This window comes from Brachyhypopomus gauderio, chromosome 14 (genome assembly GCF_052324685.1).
Source record: "Brachyhypopomus gauderio isolate BG-103 chromosome 14, BGAUD_0.2, whole genome shotgun sequence".
In the NCBI taxonomy this organism is placed as follows: domain Eukaryota; kingdom Metazoa; phylum Chordata; class Actinopteri; order Gymnotiformes; family Hypopomidae; genus Brachyhypopomus; species Brachyhypopomus gauderio.
This window is the reverse complement of record NC_135224.1, coordinates 12,818,907-12,840,807: the sequence shown is the minus strand read 5'-3', so window position 1 is coordinate 12,840,807 and position 21,901 is coordinate 12,818,907. Positions and strand designations below refer to the sequence as shown.

The following is a 21,901-nucleotide window of genomic DNA, read 5'->3' as shown; positions in this document are numbered from 1 at the left end:
CCTTAAATGTGTAAGTACTTTAACTGAAGTGATTTAAATCTTTTGCATGCTTGTCATTCAGATTTTGTCTTGCGATTGGCCTGCACCACATCCAGTCGTGTTCCACTCGGCTCTGCTCTCCAGCAAAATACCGACCGACATAAGCACGCAAGCCTCAGAAGCCTAATTAACCTCAAATACAGACGGGCCGTTTTTGACCCGCACCGTTACGCAATACCACCAGATTACGAGTGGAGGCCATAACGCTGCTGAATGGTTCTGTTTGTTTATTTATTGCGCTCGAGGCTCACCGCACGGCCTGGTTAGGGAGGGAGGTTAGGGCGGTAGGCAGAAGCAGAAGTCGAGGCAGACCCTGACAGTGCGCTCATTCCGTTTATTACGGCACCAGACTCTCCGAGGCGGCCGTTGAACACCAGGACTACTTGCCATCATGCCCACAACTCTGGGCCTCTGCTCCGCACTCCATGAAAACTAGCCTTTGCCAGAGAGCATTGTTTATAGCACAAAGGCGCGTTTCATCCCGCAGCACCGACGCATTTATTATTCATTAAACAAGAGGCCAGGTGACACCCTTTATTTGGAAAGGCCTTAAGCGCCGTCGCCTGGCGACGAGGTGGAAGGAAAGCGCTACGTGACCACGACGCTTGAAACGCCCGGCCCGGCCATGAACACGGAGGCGGGGTATGAAGGCCATCGCGATGGTGGTCGCTGTTGTTGCGGGGTCTTTGATGGGAAAAAATGTCTTTAATGAAACGCCCTCGTTTCAGAGGCTGGGGCACCTTGTCATATATCTGTGTTTGTTCTTTTGCAGTTTGTGGGGATATCCATGGGCAATTCTTCGATTTGATGAAGCTGTTTGAGGTGGGAGGTTCGCCAGCCAACACACGCTACCTTTTCCTGGGCGACTATGTAGACAGAGGATATTTCAGTATTGAGGTATGTTCCTGGCTGCATTTAACGTTTCATTTAATGCATCATCAGTGTCTTGATTTTCACAAGCGACAGAATAATCACAAAATCTTCTGCATTTCTGTCATGGGTTAGATTGAAAAGAACTAATAAATTGCTTGTAATGTAATATATGCAGTTGCAGTCAAACACTGCAGATTCACAATGTTGCCAACAAATTGCTCTCTGTTTCAAGCCAAACATTAGAAAATGGCTGTTTTGAGATCAGTTTTAATTACTTGCCTCAAAAACTTATTGGTGAGCTCAACATTGCCAAAGTTTTGTGTTTATTTTTAATTTTGGTAATATTAAGTCAGCTTTACAAAGTCTAAACTGTCTTCTTTGCTTATAAGATTTTTTCCAGACTAAATTGAAAATGTTTTCAGTGTATTAGAGGACTTGTGAGCAGTATCATGTCATTTCTCTGTACTCTCTCTCTTCTTTCAGTGTGTGCTGTACTTATGGGCCTTAAAAATCCTTTACCCCAAAACACTGTTCTTGCTGCGTGGGAACCATGAATGTAGACATTTAACAGAATATTTCACCTTTAAGCAGGAATGTAAGTACAGCATCCGCCTATGGCACAAAACTGGAGTTCAGCCTTACAATGTTGCACCACACAACATTTGGAAAACTAAAACAGGCAGTGTTTATACTAGTGACAGTTCTCTTCTCACACCGCCACCTCCTTCCTTGAAGTCTCCAGAGAAACCCTAAAACACTTCCTCTTCAGGGTATGAGGTCACGTTCTTTAGCCGTTCACTTTGATGTTTGCACTTAGACCAGACCCATTGGTCCAACAAAGGACCCGCCAGGTTGAAGCTGCTCCTTTTCTACGTCTGACGGAAGCGTTTGGCCTTTAAAGCCCTGTCCGCTCCATCTGACACAGCAGGGCGGCGTGTCCGTGTGTGTTGACGTCTGTTGTGCCAGCCCACGCCCCCTTTGCTCCCCGCAGTAGCTCGGTCCTTGCTTCTGACCCCTCCAGGTCGGATTAAGTACTCGGAGCGAGTGTACGACGCATGCATGGATGCGTTCGACTGCCTGCCCCTGGCCGCGCTCATGAACCAGCAGTTCCTGTGTGTGCATGGAGGACTCTCCCCTGAAATCACGAACCTCGACGACATCAGGAAAGTATGTGATCCGCATCGACGTGAACGCCCTCAGTCTCATCCAGATGCTTTGAAGCTCATTAATGCAGTTCAGTTTAGTAGTTAGGGTAATAACTAGTAACAGTACAGTATTATTATTTATTATTACAGTATCATTTATTATTACAGTAAATGTAATAATAAAGTAACACCTGGTTCAGGTAGTAGTATGATAATAAATACATAATGCTGTCTTGCTTTGTGATGTTAATATTAATTTGTGCTAATTTTGATTGTGTTTAATATAATTAATGAATATGCAAGGAAGACTTTGCATGGGCCCATTCAGATATAGCCATTTAAACCAAAATCACATGGTGCTTTTAGTATGAAGCTCTTGTATTGCTTCATTTGTGTGAGCAGAAGCACTCTCACTTGAAAATGGACTTTACTGTTTATGGACAGTCCAAGCATAGCAATACTCAGAAGGGTCACCACTCCCATGTTTAGTCCCATGGCAAAAGATGCCCAAATGAAACGGAGAACTCGAACACACACGTGAGAGTGTCCGTGGCTTTGTCCAAGGTGCTTCCCATATTAGTGCCCTTTTGTTTGTGCCTCACCCTGTTAATACTGCTGGGGACAGCTCCTGTCTCCTCCTCTCCGACAGTCTGAGGACATGACCCCGGGCCAGTGACCTGAATTATTAAAATGTACAAATCACCATTTGCAATTATTACCCCTATTAATAAAAGGGGCCATCTTTTACAATTTCAATGTATTACATATAAAGTATATTATATACACATCTTTTGGCAAACTATGTGCTTTACTTTAAAAGGCTTATGTCAGGGCTGAGGAGTTGAACTGTTTTTCACCTCTCTGCTGCCCCTCCCATCACACACACACACACACACACACACACACACACACACACACACACACACACACACCCTTCTGCAGAAACTCATTAACGGAGAATTCTGAAAAGATGAGGTTTAGACAAAATGCAGCCGTGACCGCAATCAAGGCGATTGAGGATTCCGAGCTCTTTACTGAGTCATGGTGTATATTGATATTCCGTGAAATAATCATGCTTTTGCTCAAAAGCAGTTAGTGAAAATGAAATTTCAGAAGGGTGAGTTTCAAATACATTTTCTGCTAGTGAATCACATAATGATAGAGACGAAACACGGCCGTGCGCTGCCTTCTCTGCCATGTGCCATCAGATTTAGTCTGCCCCGTAGCTCAGTGCAGAATCTAGAGCTTGTTGAAGATGTCACGATAGCCGGGACTCCTCCAGCCCAACTCGCCTGAGGCAGTGCTAACGTGAACTGACTCGCCTGACCTCGGCGTCCGGGTTTGGTAACGGCTGTCCTTCAACGGTCTGAGGATGTCATGATGCCCGGCGGCGTGATATAACACCGCGAGCTGAGCGTTTGTGTCCACCACCTTCAGTTAGACAGATTCAAGGAGCCCCCCGCCTACGGACCGATGTGTGACCTGCTGTGGTCGGACCCGCTGGAGGACTTCGGCAATGAGAAGAGTCAGGAACACTTTTCGCACAACACGGTGCGGGGCTGCTCCTACTTCTACAGGTACCTCGCCGTCTGTGCAAAAAACCGCAAACGCCCGGCACACACAGGCTCGCTTTCACGCTCCCCCTTCTTTTGAAATTGCGCGACCTGCAAATCCCCGCGCTGCCAGACGCTTCCGCGATTCGCACCATGAGGCAGCGTTCTAGTTTAATACCCCCAAACTGCCTCCAGATTTCTTTAGAACTCTGGGAGCTTATAACAGCAACGAAAATTGTGAAGAGTGGGAGGTTTTACACGCCACATGTCCTGTGCTGCTAGCGTTGAATCTCCACAGAAATACCAGTCCAGAACTGAAACCGCAGAACGAAAAGAACAAGGCAAGCTCTGAACTAGTTTATCTAAAATACGTTTCTTTCACTTGTTAATGTTGGATGGTGCATGGCACCGTACTCATGAAGTGAATCTATCAGACCGGCACTCATGTTTGATGGTTACCACTGGTGCATTCTTTGCATAAATAAATAAATAACAAATTAATATGACGTGATTCTTATTTTGTTCCAGTACGATATGATAGTCCGATTACACGTATCAGTAGCACAGTAGCATAATAATGGTGTACAGAAGTACTGCTGAAGAACAGAATCATATCCAGCACTGCAAAATCAATATGAACTAAGTATGCTGGTTGATCTATCCTACTGGATCTAGGATGACAGTAGAGACACTCCCCTAATCTGATCCTACTATAATAATTAATTGATAACATCGAGCCCATGCTGAAGGAAGCAAAGCTCTGTAGTTGCTTCAGGTCTCTCGGAGATCCCAAAAGGGCATCAAGAGAATGCTTCCGGATGCTTCCAGAGCTCTTGTCAATATATCTCCATCCTGAACAGAATGAACAGAATGGAGGAAACCAGGGACAAGAGACTTGAGGCCCTGTGTTTAATATCTGTAGTTGTAGGCAGTAATGTTCTTCTGTATCAACCTTTGTCTCTATTTCTCAGTTTCTCCCTCCCTCTCAGTAAGTAGGACGTAATTGAAAACACACCGTCTAGCTGGTTTTATGAGTCTGTCCGAGTGATGCAGACGCCACACAGCAGACCGGTTCGTGCCTCTTCTCCCAGACGCTTCGTCTCATCTCCCCGAGAGCCCTCGTAACCCTTTTACACACGTAGCCGGCCATGTAATTGCACACGATTCAAATTTGCACCCAACATGTTCTCAGGGCTTGGCCCCCCTCTCTCGGGGGAGGGGCACTTCAGCTCGCGATGAGATGCACGGACAGAACGAGCAGTTAGCGAGTGCCGCCCACAGAGACAGAAGGGGTGGATTAGCAGGTCTGGGAAGGTGCTGTTGATCTTTAGGCAATTTTGGACCCTTGTTTCCTCACCCTAACCTGCTGGTCTAAGGACCACACAGCACTTCAGATTAGTGCCTGCTGAAAAATGATCCATGCTGTGACTTATTTAGGATTTTTCTAAGATGTTTTTTTCTTTTTGTACTATGAATGAAATTCCAGATTAAAGTAATTTAAGCAATTTGATTGCTACATGGAAGGAGACACTGTAATCATCACTGTTCCCCAGAAGTTATTTGAGTTTGGTCTTTTGCACAAAACTAGGAGCTACTTTACAGCAAATCACACTAAATCGCACATGTCCCCTGAAGCGTTTATTCACAGAATTTTCAAAGGAAGGTATATATTTCTGCAGCACAGAACATTTATGCATTGTGGCCTTTCCAATGTTTGAATTTGTATCTCCCAGCAACCGTACTGTGGCGAGTTCTTAGTTCACCTGACCTTCTTCAGATAGACAGCGTTTCCTGCGTCCAGCCCGTGTGCATGGGCAGTCTGAGGATGTACTTCCTCTGGAGGCTGTTCTTCAGCGGGTGTTTGTCCAGGCCCCGCCTCCAAAGGAAGGTGCTTGTTTAAGTTGTTTCGGTCTTGTCGACTTATCTGACCGTCAGAAGGAGGTGTGGGGGAGACTCGTCAGTCAAGCCCGCCGTAAACACGGGAACGTTCCATTGCGCGCCCTGCCAGTTAGGGGAGAGGGCTGTGGCACGGAAAACTCCGGAAACTTACTTCTAGGCTTTCAGGATGGCTGACATTGCTTGCTTTGGCTTCTCTCACCAGTCCCCTCCCCAAAGCACATTCTGTTAGCACACACACACTGTCAGCACTCACACTAAATGTTTTTCAAGCAATAGGTGTCTTCCCTGAAGGTCAGTATGTAGTATATGGCACTGTTGGATCATTTTGCATCATGTGTCCCAGTCCCAGGTGACCAAGTGTTGTCTCTTTCCTTCCCTAGTTATCCTGCCGTGTGTGACTTCCTACAACACAACAACTTATTATCTGTCATCCGGGCCCACGAAGCACAGGACGCTGGGTAATTGTCTCTTGTAAAACTCCTCATCTGCTTCAAGAAGCACATACTAAAGAAATATTCATCATCTTCAATTGCCTTTTTGTGTTGTCTTTTGTTTATCGCTCTGTGTATATAGCACTACAATGTAGATAATATTGTTATTGCAGTGACGTCTAGTAAAGATTGATATTCCATTTGGATGAAAGGCTTTTTCGTCTACAACTCAAACTTTCTCAAATATGCTCATATTTGGAAAAAATAGATTTTCGTGCAGAAGGGGTTTTATGGTGACTCCTGAGCCGAGCGCCCACCTGAATTAGTATCAGCAATACATTACGGCAATCTAAGTCCACCAAGATTTTGCAGGCAGAGGTCATCTCGTGTTTGAGGCTTTGCTCTCTCCCTGCGGGCCTAACTGGAATTGCCCTGCTCCTGTTGAGTTCATTTGAGCTCTTCGCCCAGCTAGAGCGTCATCGATTATTGCCGAGTCATTGTTCAAACTGCCCGGCCTCCCCCTGGGTCTCCTGGTCTGATAGATTACTGCAGTCGGGGGGCTGAGACCTAAGTGGAGACACCACGTCGGGTAAACGAGTGTAGCCCGTTAGGCATGTAGAACAGGGTATAATGCAGGAGGAAGAGGAGGGTGGGTGAAGGAGCACAGGGCTGGATGGTGGCGCTGACCGTAGGACCGTTGTCTTCATCAGGTATCGGATGTACAGGAAGAGCCAGACCACGGGCTTCCCCTCCCTCATCACCATCTTCTCGGCCCCTAACTACTTAGACGTCTACAATAATAAAGGTAAGGTGATCACACGTCTGTTACCGTCACACGCAACACACCCTGCACACACACACCCATCCACGCTTGCACAGTCTCGCCCACGTTGACGCATGCGTACGCGTTGTGTGTGTGTGTGTGTGTGTGTGTGTGTGTGTGTGTGTGTGTGTGTGTGTGTGTGTGTGTGTGTGTGTATGTGTGTGTATGTGTGTGTGTGTGTGTGGGCGGTAGTCCAGGGTTGGCATGTGGTGGTCCCGCAGAGTTGCAAGATGGACAGACCCATGCTTAGTTAGTCAGCACTTTCAGACAAATAGACACAGAGAGACCGATGTTAAAATTCCATGTCATGACAGAATGCAGCACTAAACATAAACATACTTTAAGAAATGTCACACTTAAACTAAGTGTAAACTCTAAGCTATCCGAAAAAGCACATGGTAGCAGCGAGGCTTTCTGGCATGGACACGTCCCTTTCTTGTTTCAACATGTCTGCTTATTGTGTGCTTCTTTAGAAGTTGTTTGCTTTGCTGTTGTGTAATCTTTCTCCAGCTCCAGACTCTGATCTGAGTTTTTTTTTTTTTGCTGTGGCGAAGGTAATGAGCTTAAAATAGCTTTGCCTTGCATTACAGAGGAGAAAGAAAGCAATTACTGGCCGGAGTGTTGGTGGATGGATGAGAATACATTAATGTCATTGTGGGCTTGAGTGTGCTGCGGTGACGCTGTTGTATTAGTGTCGTGTTTTTGTCCGGTCCTTCACGTCGCAGCACTGGTCCCTGCGTTCTGCTGCAGTGTTTACGCGAGGCCGCTGTCACCGGGAGGCGCCAAACATAGCCCCGCCCTGCTGTGTCACGATCCACCATTGGCCAGATGCCCCCGGTGGCCTCGCTGGCTCCGCCTCCGCAAACACCCCCCCCACCCCCAGTCCCCCACCACAGCATATAACACTGCACCCACGCACACATTAAAGGCTGTGCCAGCCACTCGGGGACAGGGAGGAGGGGGCAGGCATCGATCTGCTCTGCTCCCAGTGAAGTCGGTGACATGAGTTCAGATTGATGGCCCATCGACCGCTGCTGTAAATCCAGCAGACAGCCACACCATCCATCACCCTCTGGGGCTTCCACCCGTCCGTCTCCGTCAGCCTCCGCCTAGAGACGCCGCGACCGCCCCCACCCCCTCCGCCTTCACCCCCACCACCAACAAACAGCAGGGAGCGGATCCTGCGACAGAGAAGTCAGAGAGGGGCGTGGCAGCGGCCCGGCCCGCCCGGAGCTAACGGACGCCCGTGTTTTGGTCTCGGAGCAGAGCGGCGTAGCAGGAATCAGCAGGGGTAATGGCCGCCGGCTCTGCCAGCACGCCGAGCCCCTGCCAGGCACTGATTAAAGCGCGGAGGGCTCCTCCATCTGTCAGCGGCGCAGCAGTGGGGGATTCCTGAGAAGACTCGCCTCGCGCGCTGACTCAGGATCAGCTTCTTCCTCCGACGCCAGGAAGGCCGCGCCAGCGCCCGCCGAGGACCGGCTGATTCACGAACAGTCAGTCCGAGCAGGCGTTCGGTGGGGCAAAAGCAGGGAGCCGGTCTTTCGCGAGGCTGACGAAATGCCGGCTCATTGGTCGACGCAAGGCATGTTCACACAGTGACCCGGGGTGATGGGGGTGTGCTCTGACTGCAGGCTGGAGGTCATAAGGTCAGCCTGCATTACCTCCTCACACTGGTATTTGAATTGGATTGGCCAGGTTAGTCAGGAAGACGGCTCCAGAATAGTGAGCTGGAGCTTGCTGGGATAGACAAACCCTCTTCTAGGAATCTCACACACATGCTCACCTAAATCTTTATTTGATGGGTAACTGTGTTTGCATTGTGACTTTTGAATTTAGTTAGAAGTACATCAGTAATAATTTATCAAGCGAACATAAATGCGTACATTAGATTTCACTCTGAGTGCCTGTTTCCTGGAAGTCAGGAAACCATTTTAATTGTCTAATTGTATGGTGATTGTTTATTTATTTATTTATCTATCTACCTATTCATTTAGCTATTAATAATTTTTTTTTAACATGATTTCGTAATATGTTTAATTAATGTGGAGTAAAATGTCATTAATTTAATAGCAGGGGATAAGTGTGATGTTCTGTCCATGTGTAAATAAGTATATTAATATTTATGCAAATTCAAATGATACCTAATGTATTGTCAGTGGGATTAAGCTGTTCTTTTTTTCACTTCAGCTGTACCAGTGGCCACTGGAACCACCTTGTGGTTATATTCTGAACTGCATTATTTTCACCACAAACATTTTTTTAGTAGGTCTTTACAAACCTGGGACATTGTATCACACATGAGCAAATCCTCACTGTTTACAATCAATATCCCACTTTTTAGATGCTGTAATATTTATAGCGTTACATTTGGCAGTGTTACGCGGCTAAAGTTTGAGGTTTGGCGAGTGCGTGCCCTTGGGTCTTTCTGTCTGGCTGGTGCATGACAGCTGGCCCGGTTCCGCACCACATGACGAGCTGCTATTCTGAATGGAGAGTGAGCCTTACCGGTGGGGAAAGTCCCTCTGGGTCATCCCGAGAGAGCAGTGTCCACTTTCAGAGCGCCAGGCCGCAGCAGGAGACACAGGACAGGCCACTAAGACACAGGGCAGGTTACGGAGGGACAGGACAGCTCGCGCAGGAACAGGACAGCGGTGACCTTAACCCCTCCAGATAGGGTTTTGAAAAGATGCCTGTGATTTGTGAGTTTAGCGGTTTCTTGAAAACTTAATTTCCCAAAGTAGACGGAGGTATTTGGCCAGGGGCCAGCTCTGGGTATTACTGATGCTCTCAGCTCTCTCTGAGGAAGCAGAAGGATGCTTTGCAGAAAGAGTCTGGCAGGACTCTCCCACAACCCCCGTCCCCTGATAGTCAGTGCCACACTGTTTTTGACTGAGGTGTGTGTGAGCGAGAGAGAGAGAGAGAGAGAGAGAGGGCGAGGCTGGTTAATGTGGGCCTTTTGGAAGCAGGTGCACAGGTAGCAATTGTGTCACCCCACGTCCTCTCTGTGATTACAGCTGCTGTGCTCAAATACGAGAATAATGTGATGAACATTCGGCAGTTCAACTGCTCCCCACACCCCTACTGGCTGCCCAACTTCATGGACGTCTTTACCTGGTCGCTGCCATTCGTTGGTGAGAAAGGTCAGTCTAGACATCGGCTGGTTTACACACACACACACACACACACACACACACACAACACCACTTCAGGGCTTTTCATTGTACAGTCCACTGTATTTCTTGAAAACTGTCTCTGCCTCTGTCATCTTGTCCACAGTCACTGAGATGCTGGTAAATGTATTGAGCATCTGCTCCAATGATGAATTGACCACAGACGAGGAGATTGATGGTAAGAGGGTGGAAGTGCGAGTGTGAGTGCTTGCGTGCGCACACACACACACACACACACACATGCACACTTTCTTCATCTGAATGCAGCTGTACTCAAAATGAGTTTGAATTAAGGCCCTTCTCAGATGGCCATAAGCCCCACCTTCTGTCACGACATCTCCACACATCCTCTGAACAAGCACTTCAGGCGTGAGTTTGATCTTACCAGCAGTCCATCTGTATCACAGTCTCCCTACCAAAATCATCACATTGATTATACAACAAAGGAACTAACAGTTAATAATTATTGGACTTTAGTTTATTGTCTAGACCTGGTATGTTGACGAGACACCCCCCCCCCCCCCAATCTACTCCTTACACATATCCAGCCCTGTCTAGACCCCTATGTGCTCATCTGTTTTACACTGTTTTCCATGTTTGTGTTATGTGGTGGGAGGCCCATTGACAGGAAAGGTGGAACTCTCCTAGCTGCCCACAGTACACACTGCCCCTCGATTATGTGTTAACAGGAAATGACATACACATGTGCTTCCTGGGTATTGTGGGATGACGACGCCACCCCCCCGTGTCACATTTTATATGAAAACCAGAGGAACAGTGGAATCTTAACACCACATACCTGCTTAGCTTCCAGGCTAGCAAGCTAAACTGAAGGCTAATTCCTGCTCCTAACACTAGCATTTCATGGGCTCTCACGTTTCAACCTCCTCTCTGACAGAATTGGTTTCATAGCCATTGTTCTGATTTTAACATTTCTATTTCAAACTTAGTTTTTTGTCCTCTCGTTCTTTCCAGTCCTCTCCTGTTCCCTCTCTTCATTCTGTCACTTCTTTGTCCTTGCTTTATCTAATCAATCTCTTTTTTCCCCCACAGTTGTTGTGTCAGGCATTTCCTTTCTTTTTGCTTCATGGGTGGTGCTTTCTCTCCACACTCTCTCTTTTGTGTGTCCCTCTCATATTCTCTCTCTTTCTCTGTCTCTCTCTCTCTCTATCTCTCTCCTCCCACTCCCATTCCTCAGCCATCCACTGATCACTCTACTCTTTTTTGTTCTCTTCTGGGGGTGTACTTGAGAAGGACAGCTAATATATGCCCCCAAGAAAGGTACCTCCTCCCACATGCCTATGTCCTGTGTGTGCACCACCCCCTCACCTCCTCCCGCTGCCTCCTCTTAACACCACCGGCCCTCACACCCATAAGGGTCGGTACTAATGCTGCTCACTTACTGTCCACTAAAAGTAGTTAGCTTTTTAGCACTTCGGAGTAATCTCAAGGTAAACGTGTATAAGGTGTGTGTGTGGAGTGCCTGCATTGGTTGCCAACACAGTCGGCAGTTCTATGACTGGAATGATATCGAGATTGTGGCATGGATTGAAATGTATGAGGTGGCGTATTTTCAGGTGAAAACATGACCTGGTGGGGTCGATATTGACTCCAGGATTTTCATCGATAGAAGCTCGAATAAATCCACATCAATGTATGTTCAAATCTAGTATTCTTTGCTTCAACGGAAGCAAGATGTCTTTATACTGAAGTGTGTCTCTCCCGAATACATACCGAATGTTTGTTGTATCATCACAGCCTGTTTCTCCTGAACCGTACTGCAAACGTTCTGAGTCCTCCAGGAATGGTCTGTTAAAGGTCAAGCCTGCTCCAGAACTGGATCTGTTGACTTAAGAGTCTTCTGAGCCTAGGCCTGACTATGCAACAACCCTGTCGCACAACAGGTGCGCTACTCGAGTCCTGCCGCGTCGATGAAACGGTCGAGGGCGTGGCGTGTTTGCAGGGCGGTCCCTCCACCCGTCCCCTCGGGAGTCTCCCTGGAGCAGGCGTCTTAATTAGAGCGCGCGGCATTGGTCATTTGCGGGTGGGTGGAGCGGCGTGCTGTGCTGAGCCTCGCTGTAACCCTGGCTGCAGGAATCGATAGCGGGCTAACTGAATGCTTAGCATGCATTTCACTTTTGAAGGCCGGAGGCGTAATCTGCTGTAGGGGACTACTTTATCGATCTGACTTGACTTTGCTGAGGCTGCAAATAAGCGCTCCCCTCTACAGCACCACCACCACCTCCACACCCCACCCCACCCCTCCCCGAACTAAGCCTCGTCTGTTCTGTTCGGTAATTGTTTGTCAGGGCATTTTTTTGTGGTTAATGCAGCTGTTTGTCTCGTTTTTTGAGCGTGTTAAATACTCGAAGCCGTGTCCCGGGTGCAGTCGAACGGGCGGTTTTTGGGTTGGGGAGGGTGGTGTCCGGGTGTAGGAGGGTTTGGACTCGCTGAGGCCTCGTGCTGACCTACTGCGTTCTTGTTTTGGGGTGTAGGTGCCACGGCCTCCGCCCGCAAGGAGGTGATCCGGAACAAGATCCGCGCCATCGGGAAGATGGCCAGAGTGTTCTCGGTCCTACGGTAGGACGGCACTGAGCAGTGCCTGCGTGTGCAGAGTGTTGTGTGGTACGAGAGTGTTCGCATGAGTGTGTTTCATAGTGCGTGTGCATGAGTGTGTTCTGTATTGAGAGTTCTATATGTTGTGGGTGGGTGGACGTGTGTGTGTGTGTGTGTGTGTGTGTGTGTGTGTGTGTGTGTGTGTGTGTGTGTGTGTGTGTGTGTGTGTGTGTGTGTGTGTGACTTTCTGTGTGAGTGAACCTGCATCTGTGTGTTCCAGAGAGGAGAGTGAGAGCGTGCTCACTCTGAAGGGCCTCACCCCCACCGGCATGCTGCCCAGCGGTGTGCTGTCGGGAGGCAGAGAAAAACTCCAGAACGGTACGGCTCACGGACCCCTTCACACAAACCTGCATCACGGGCGTCTGCTTCACGCTCGGCTGCCGCGTGTGTGCTGATCCGTGGACTCTCGAGACGGTTTTTAAGTGGGAGCAGAAGTGCAGGGAGAGCAGGAAAGGGTTCAGTGGAAGAGGGGGTCAGTACTAGTGCAGGTCAGTACTAGTGCAGGTCAGTACTAGTGCGAGGGAACTTTCCCTGCAGGTAGTTTTGCTTTTCAGTTGATACATTTTTTTTACAATTGTATAATATAAAAATGTTAAAAAAAGAAAAATAAAAAAAACACGCAAACACAAAGTGACACACATCAATGTCAGGAAGTGGACCAGTAATTAAAGAAACGTGGAGTTTAAAGTCACATTTTATTGTTTTGTTTTAAGCATTTAGATTTGTAATATACACCCTCTACTGATCCTGTGTAGAATAAACAAACATGTTCTCTCTCTCTCTCTCTCTCTCTCTCACACACACACACTTCACTCACTCTCTCACTCTGTAATATTTTGGTACCTCAAACATTGTCTTTTCTTTTCTCTTTCTCTTCCTAGAAACTGCAGGTATAATCTCTAGCACAGGTGTGTCTGTTGAACATATTTATGTGCGGGAAACAGAATTCACTCTACGTTGCCAAACTCCACACGTTACCCCCATGACCTATATCATCACCTATATCATCACCGATAGTATGACCGGTGCTAGATGCAGCGTTAAAGAATCAGCGCTTGGGTTTTCAGCATCACAGTTGCATTATCGGTGTCAGGGTGCTGCATTTGTTCTGTGGGTGCTGCAAGTCTGTGTTTCGTGTGAACAGGCGGTAGGAAGCACAGGACGAGGCTTTTGTGCTTCTGATGCTTCCACACATTTGCTGACATCATAACGCTGACATCATAATGTTGAAGAGTTGTTTTTTTTTTCCCCTTATTATTTAAATGCCCTGAAAGCACTTTTAGAAGACATTTTGGTATCAACAAGATACATGAGTCAAATTTCCAAGTGGTTCCACTAACATATCAACCCACCTTAATAGGGCTTGGAATTGTCACATGCTGTATTTAAAAGGGATTACTGATATCTACTTTATCATTCATAAACCAACGGCAGAAATTGAAACAGCTTCACTCTCTGATAAGTGTGGCCTAATGTTCTTACTTAAAATAGAGGCTGGTGTACATTTAAAACTCAGCCACACACATACACACACAATCGATGGGCAGCAGGCCTCTGCCAGCTGGTTAAGTTGGGGCCTGTGACTCAAGCCACTTGAAAGAGAGGGAAGTCGGGATGAATTTCTGCTTCGACACAAAGATGACCGCAGCGTCTCGTACACACATTCGCACACCCATGTACAGGCTCCGCCTCCTCCAGCAGCGTCATACGTGTGCTCCTCCCCTCAGCATAGGACTGCATTGAATTACATGAGTGTGCTGTATGGCACTTTCCGCCCGCTAAATTAGCGCCTGCTAACTTTCCTCAGGCTTAGCAGCAAAGTCTTTCCTTTGTTCTCTCTTCCAAAATCCTTTCAGTTGGCATTGTTCTCCAACTTTTTCTGTGACACACATTCCTCTGTGTCTTTTCTGGAATTTCTGTGATGTATAGAACTGTTCGATCTTTGTTGGTTGGGGATTCGTTCTTATCAATGAGAAACTTAACTGGAGTTAACTGAAACAATGTACGGTAAGTGGAAATCCCAGCGTGTCACACCAAGGATTGATGTTCCCTTGCTGACAGGCCTCTATAGATTTTCACAAAATGTGGCAAACAACCAATTCCAATTAAAACCAATTCTCTCTCTATATATATATATTCATTTAAAATATTATTCAGGTATTATCTGAATATCACAGACTAACTCACCCTTTTCTTGAAAAACTCCAGTTCATGCTGAACCATCAAAATTAATGTTTTTCTGAACATATTGTCTCTTCATAGCCTAGAAAGCCTAAACGTCAGAGCAATGGCAGCATGAGCTAGTCTTTCCTTCTTTCTGTGTGGTGTTCTAAAGCAGCTCTATCTTTCTGTGAGTCACGCCTGACCACCCCACCCTACCTGACCACCCCACCCTAAACCTCCATCACTTTGTGCGTGTGTGAGTGTGCGTGCATGTGCGTATGCGCACGTGTGTGTGCATCCTCATAAGCTGCCCCCCAGACTCCCATCACTCCATGTATTCCTGTATCGCCCCCCTCCCTTTCCCCCCTCTCTCTAACCGCTGCGTCCGCCCGGCCCCTGGAGCGGGGTGCTGCCGGGCTCTGGTGCGGTTGTGTGTCCATTTTGGGCTCGTATTGCTGCTCTTGACTTGTTCCTGGACAAATATAACCTGCTCTGCTCACCTCTCTCACTCGTTCTGCAACCCCTCCCCCCTTTTCTCTTCAGCTACTATTGAGGCTATAGAGGCCGATGAAGGTAAATAGGCCAATGCCCCTCCCTCCCCCCCCTCCACCACGCCTTCCCCTTTCTGTTGCTTCTTGCAACAGGCAAAGGGTTTCCAATGGCCTCATCCATTTCACTGTAGCTTGTGTAGAGTGTGCCGGTTGTTCGGGCGAACCGATTGTGCCGTAGTGTTCAGCAAAAGCAGACATGAGAAGCAAATACTCAAACAGGCCCCGCTTGCTTTAAAGGGGAACAGCAGCTTAGTCAACACAAAGGCAGACTTGGAGAGCTTGTGTAACTCACAGGCACAAATTGTACGTAACATGCCTCTGTTTAGAGGAGTTACAGAACTAACAAAACTGAGCTGCCAGGATATCCCGATTTCGGAGTATGATTTTCTCGATTGCCTTTGATGCCGATTGTACAGTAAGTCGTTAGAAGGCAGCGGTTCTGCAAGACAGTCCCCTTTAAAACAAAGGCGCTGATGCAGTTGGGCTTTGGTTTTGGCTAAACGTCCCGTGTTAGCCATCGCAAAGTCACCATTGCAAGAACGACCTCAACTGCACTTTAAATAGCAGCTTTGGCTGCTATTTACGATGTAACTGTTAAGCGTTTTTCTCAGACAAAGAGGCGCGCACTGTGTCAGTAGTGGTTTTCTCTTTTTATTACTACTGTTCCATGTTCCCCCTCCAATTTCCTTTGATCATTTTGCTTCTTCTTCTATGTGGGTCATCTGTGAGTGTGCAACGTCGCCTCGTTTTCCTCCTCCGCTGCTAATAACCTGTGTCTGACCTGTGCTATGCAGCAATGCAAAACGTATCCGTCAACACGGCCCCCCCTTCCCCGCCCCACCCAAGACCAAAATGGCGGGTCTAGCAAGCTAGGGACCCTGCGGTCACGTAGTCTGAACAGTCCTATCCTTTCCTCCCCAGTTTGCTGCATGCTTCAAACAGGCATAACGTGGTTAGCAAGCAACTTCCTCCGTTTTTTTTTTTTTTTTTTTGTTTTGGTTTTTTTGTAGTTGTTGTCATTGTTGCTGTTGTTGTTTGTTTTAATTGGCCAAAGTTCCTCGTGTGAGACCACCTTTTTTATGCATACGTTTATTTTTTGGCTCTACTTCTATCCTGTTGGTGGAAGTTTTTTAGGCTACCTTTCCGCTTCCCCGTGTTATTACACCACCTAATCCCCATCTTCCCCACCCCAAGCCTCCGTAGTGTTTGTTTCTGAGTGTGGTGGGAGACTCCGTTCTTGGTGGCTTGGTTTGCTGGTTTCCACTGGGCAGTGTGAAAAATGGTAAGCCTCTGACTGGGAGAAAGGGAGGGAGTCCTGTGGAAACCACCTCACGGCCTTCCAGAACTGAGCCTGCCCGGAAACACTCCAGTGACATTTCACAACACAAAAATTATGACGAGTATGGATATTGTGGTGTTTCCTTTAACATATCATAATTCCCAGGAAGACTTTGAATTCTCTTAAAGGTTTTGGTTTCCATTTGGAGTATCATGAGGTATTGTGTATTTCATAAAACTGAAATATGAAGTTTGGTTTTTCCAGTATTTTTTTTCAAGATATTAATATATGTTTTGAATGTTAAACTAAAGTTCCTTTTTTCATGGTTTTCAATAATAAGAACATGAAATTAGCATACATGCTAGCAAATGACCAGCAAGGTAAAACAAATAATCATGGGCGGGGACGGGTTGTCAGGATGTTCCTGTTCTAACATTGATCCTCCTCCCTGATCCCCACCCCAGCCATCAAAGGCTTCTCGCCCCAGCACAAGATCACTAGCTTCGAGGAGGCGAAGGGCCTGGACCGCATCAACGAGCGCATGCCTCCGCGCCGCGACACCCTGCCCTGCGACGCTAGCCTCAACTCGCTCAACAAGGCGCTGTGCTCCGAGGCCAACGGCACCGAGGGCAAGGCCGGCAGCGGCAGCGGCAACATCCAGTGACGTGGCGGCGCCAAACCCCCTGCCCCGCCCCGCCGTATCGCCGTGGCGACGAGGCTCCTCCCCCTCTCTTTCTCCACGCTCCGGATGGCAGGCGAAGGAGTGCGTCATGCGAGGCCCTGCGCGTCAGAGGGAAGGAGCGGAGGGAAGAGGGTGAGGAGAGAGGGGATGTGAAGGGGAGAGCAGAGTTTGCAAACGTGATTCAGAACGACACTCTCTTGTCTTTGGATATGCCTTTAAAAAAAAAAAAAAAGAAATATTTTGCTTGTAGAAACCATGAAAAGTGCTTGCTAATTCACTCTTTTTCTGAATGAATAAGTGGTAGGTGCCTGTGGGTGTGGTCTGGAGATCGCCTGTGGGTGTGGTCTAGAGATTGCAGCAAGCAGACTGAGATATCTTATGTGAAAACGCCTTTACTCATTACTGGAGAAAAGTTTTTTTTTGTTTGTTTTGTTTGTTTTTGTTTTTTTTTTTTTTTTTGTGTGTGTGTGTAACTTCTTACTAATTATTGTACGTTTACAAAAATACAGCACTAAAAATGGACAGAACATAAAATGTTTTTAACATAAAAAGGGTGTACAAACTAAATAAGGACTATTTATTGATACCTTTTTTGCTACTCTTATAAACTAGCTCTAAAGTAAATTAGGCAGTCTTAAAAGAATGTTGCAACATTGTTGAAATGCCAAAAATGAAACGTTTTATGGTGTTTTGTACAGATTACGCTTACCTCAGGTTTCTTTGGTGTGTGTGCTTTGATTCTATTTTCTGTATAATGGCTAATTTGCTTGATGGCAAGTACCCATTTTCTTGGAGTTTAAAACTGGAAATTACACCTGTCATTTGCGAAATACATTTTGTTTTATTAAAGATGGGGGGAGGGGTAGATTTATTGTGGCTTGCTGGAATTTCTGTGAGTGTTCATTTTTCTTTTTAAGTATTGCGAACAAACAAAAAATATATATATAAAGCACCTATATTCTGTACAAAAAAGACAAAAAAACTACAAGCATCTGCCTATGCATGTTTTATAAGATTTATCAAATGAAATATGAATGAATTACCTTGGCCACTGAGGCCAGTTTTGATCTGTAGTGTGCTTAGTCGATATATACTGGAAATGTATACGCCCGGAGACAAAGCTTCAGGCCTTCAACTTTTGTAATGAAAGCATCAAACTATTGAATATTGGATGAGGAGTCATGGTTTTTATGCTTGTAAGTACACATGTAGTCCAATTTAGCATGTTGAGCTGTTCTCGTGACACAAGTCTGTGGTTACATGTGGAACTCAAAATGCATGATAGCTGTTAATGTCATACAAGACATTTAGACCTTTTTGTTCTGTTTTGTAAACGTGCCACAGAAAAAAAGTAATTTGATTATTATTATTATTATTACTATTATTAGGAATATTGCTTTGTATATCAGTTTGTTACTGCTCAATACTTTAAGGAAACAAAGTACTCCATCAATTTTTTTAACAACTGCTTAAGTGCCCTAGTAATTCACTACACAACGTTAAGCCTTGCTTTTGTAATTTACCTTCCAAACTGTTGGCAGATGAAGCATGCACTCACAACTATCAAAGAGTATTTTATATTACCGTTCAATAAAAATGTGCATGACAATAAGCCTCCTGTTTGTGTGTGTTGGAATGGGTCCTGTACAATAGTACTGAGAAAGCAAGCGAAGGTGGAACTCTGTCGCCATGAGAACATTTTGCATGGTGAGCTTGTTTCTTTGGTTACTGCTTATCTTAAAGGCTGGAGATAACCCAGACTAAGCTCTGGTCTTCTCAGCCTTTGCTTCAACTCTGCTAGCACAGATCATGTAGAATGAAACACGTCCTAGTGTGGCGCAAAAAGCAATCGAATTTAACGCCACACCCACATCGATCACGTAGCACACGGACTAGTTGTTTTCACTTGTGAATTATTTAAACATGTGCTGATGTCTTGAGAATTTGGCTCTGGATCATCTCGGTGTTGAAGAGGGTTATACCACTGGAAATAAAGGAACAAGCCATTTGGCAGTCCCCAGACAAAAAGGTGTTTCCTTTGCAACACATGAGGAAATTGATTATAGAAAAAAAGCAGGGGCTTGTGGATCTGTTCTAAATGTATTATGAAAGCACTTCTGGTCAATGTGTGGAAATAGTGTTTGTTTCAGTTGGCCCTCCCTGTAGGCCCTCATCCTGTAAAGGCACCAACGAGACAGCACAACAAATTATGTGTTTTCACATTAGTTAAATATATAAAACTGGTTTTATGATCTTCATACACAGTGTAATGCAATGAGGTTTCATTTCCTGAAATATGCAAATGCCATTTCCAGGAATATTTGCATTTGCTGCGATTTTGAAATGCAAGCCAAATCTCTGAAATCTGCATCCCTGCTGCATTTCACCGCTTCCCCACAGTGAAGACAACATTTCCTCTGCAGCAGTTCCTATTTCAACACTGTCTGAGAGAACATAGCGTGAATTATGTTTTTAAATATTTGCCTTCCAAAGAAAATATGATTGTGCTTAACCGACTTATTACAGGACCATCGCATGACCCCTCTCTGTGCAAGACTCTCAAACTCTAAAAAAAATAGCACACAACTATGACTAAACCTCACGGCACAAGCAGAGAGAATCAGAACTAATTATCCCTGCATGTATGAACCTACCGAGGCCGGTTTTGAAAATGATCACTGGAGTCTGAGCTTGTTAGCTGGTTTTTCAGAAATACATTTAGCCTAATCTTCATTTTAATTGAAGGGCTATTATGTATAGTGTGTAAAGCAATAGGGAAAGACTATGTTGATTATATCACCTTACCAACTGTCAAAAAAAGAAAGTCTAGCAGACATGTCCAATTATCTTACTCAGTCCCATTCAATGTACAGTGGGTATGGAAAGTATTCAGACCCCTTTACATTTTTCACTCTGTTTCATTGCAGCCATTTGCTAAAATCAAAAAGTTCATTTTATTTTTCATTAATGTACACTCAGCACCCCATCTTGACAGAAAAACTACATATGTAGAAATTTTTCCAATTTATCACATGGTCATAAGCAGTGTTGGGAATGTTACTTTAAAAAAGTAATTAAATAAAAGTAACTCGTTACCAGGGAAAGTAACTATTTGCATTACAGTAAAAAAAAAAAAGTTATATGCCAATGAATAAGGATTTTTTGAAAAAGCCGTTTTCACAGTCAGTTGACATGAGTAGATCAGAAAGGTGTTTACCTTTTGATATTTATTGCACATCAACAGACCACTGCAGGATAAAATCCTTTAAAATCCCAAATCTTTGTAAAAAAAAAACAAAAAAAAAACAAACAAAAAAAAGCAAAATAAAAGTAAACAGTTACACTATATAAAGTGCATTTACATCTATCAAATTAAATTCTCTCAACCTGCAACAACTGGTTTGTTCACAACAGTAAATTTAACAATAAAACCTCTATTCTTAATTAAATAAATCAAATATCCAGTCTGGTAGACATTCAGGAACTTCAAGTATTTTCTTAAATAATGTTTATATCGCCACCTTGAAAATGCTAATTTTTCCTCGGCTTGCTCCTGACTCGCCATTTCTGCCTCTTCTCCGTTTGTGTCTTTGTGTCACTGGTGCGCTTCGGCGCGCGTGTAACAACACTGGCTATGATTGGCTACCACAACGCTGCCTTAGCCAATCGCTTACTGACTTGTTAGACAGTCAAACAGGTGTTACACCGAGAACTGTGACCTATCGAGATCTGTTACTCCTCACTAGCCTGGGCAGGGGTCCGCTCACATTACTGTTAGTATATCAATATGTAGTAACGCACCGCTTTTAATGACCAGTAACGTCAACGGCGTTGTAACGACAGGAAAAGTAATGAATTATATTATCCCATTACTGACAAAATGACGTCGTTACCTAACGCCGTTATTTTTAACGGTGTTATTCGCAACACTGGTCATAAGTATTCAGACTCAGCTCCATTTCTTCTGATCCTCCTTGAGATGGTTCTGTTCCTTCATTGGAGTCCAGCTGTGTTTAATTAAAGTGACTGGACTTGATTAGGAAAGGCACATACCTGTCTATATAAGACCTCACAGCTCACAGTGCATGTCGGAGCAAATGACAATGAGAACTGCCCAAGGAGCTCAGACACAGAATTGTGGCAAGGCACAGATCTGGCCAAGGTTACAAAAGAATGTATGCAGCATTCAAGATTCTTAAGAGCACACTGGCCTCCATAATCCTTAAATGGAAGAAGTTTGGGACTACCAGAACTCTTCCTATACCTGGACGTCCAGCCAAACTGAGCAATCGTGGGAAAGGCGCCTTGGTGAGAGAAGTAAAGAAGAACCCAAAGATCACTGTGGCTGAGCTCCAGAGATGCAGTAGGGAGATGGAACTATCACTGCCGCCCTACGCCAGTCGGGCTTTATGGCAGACATATGAAAGGCCGCATAGAGTTTGCCAAAAACACACAAAAGACTCCCAGACTATGAGAAATAAGATTCTCTGGTCTGATGAGACAAAGATTGAACTTTTTGGTGTTAATCCTATGCGGTATGTGTGGAGAAAACCAGGCACTGTTCATCACCTGCCCAATACAATCAATACAATGGGGGTGGTTTCAGCTGCAGGGACAAGATGACTGGTTGTAATTGAAGGAAAGATGAATGCGGCCAAGTACAGACATATCCTGGAA

General features: G+C 45.6%; 1 protein-coding gene across 4 annotated transcripts in view; it reads left to right on the top strand.

The window, feature by feature from the left end:
• The window catches only part of LOC143475699 (protein phosphatase 3 catalytic subunit alpha), a 54,847-nt gene extending 37,326 nt beyond the window's left edge, over positions 1-17,521 (top strand). The window contains exons 3-15 of one of the 4 annotated variants that reach the window (XM_076973614.1): positions 812-936; positions 1,396-1,507; positions 1,934-2,079; positions 3,495-3,634; positions 5,890-5,967; positions 6,651-6,745; positions 9,778-9,903; positions 10,040-10,111; positions 11,188-11,214; positions 12,429-12,513; positions 12,770-12,867; positions 15,256-15,285; positions 17,007-17,521. In XM_076973614.1, coding sequence (XP_076829729.1) covers positions 812-936; positions 1,396-1,507; positions 1,934-2,079; positions 3,495-3,634; positions 5,890-5,967; positions 6,651-6,745; positions 9,778-9,903; positions 10,040-10,111; positions 11,188-11,214; positions 12,429-12,513; positions 12,770-12,867; positions 15,256-15,285; positions 17,007-17,206 — 1,334 coding nt within the window. In that variant the 3' untranslated portion in view covers positions 17,207-17,521. The remainder of the gene's footprint in view (positions 1-811; positions 937-1,395; positions 1,508-1,933; positions 2,080-3,494; positions 3,635-5,889; positions 5,968-6,650; positions 6,746-9,777; positions 9,904-10,039; positions 10,112-11,187; positions 11,215-12,428; positions 12,514-12,769; positions 12,868-15,255; positions 15,286-17,006) is intronic. The other 3 variants (XM_076973615.1, XM_076973616.1, XM_076973617.1) reach the window with 3 other exon arrangements.
• Positions 17,522-21,901: the final 4,380 nt, after the last annotated feature.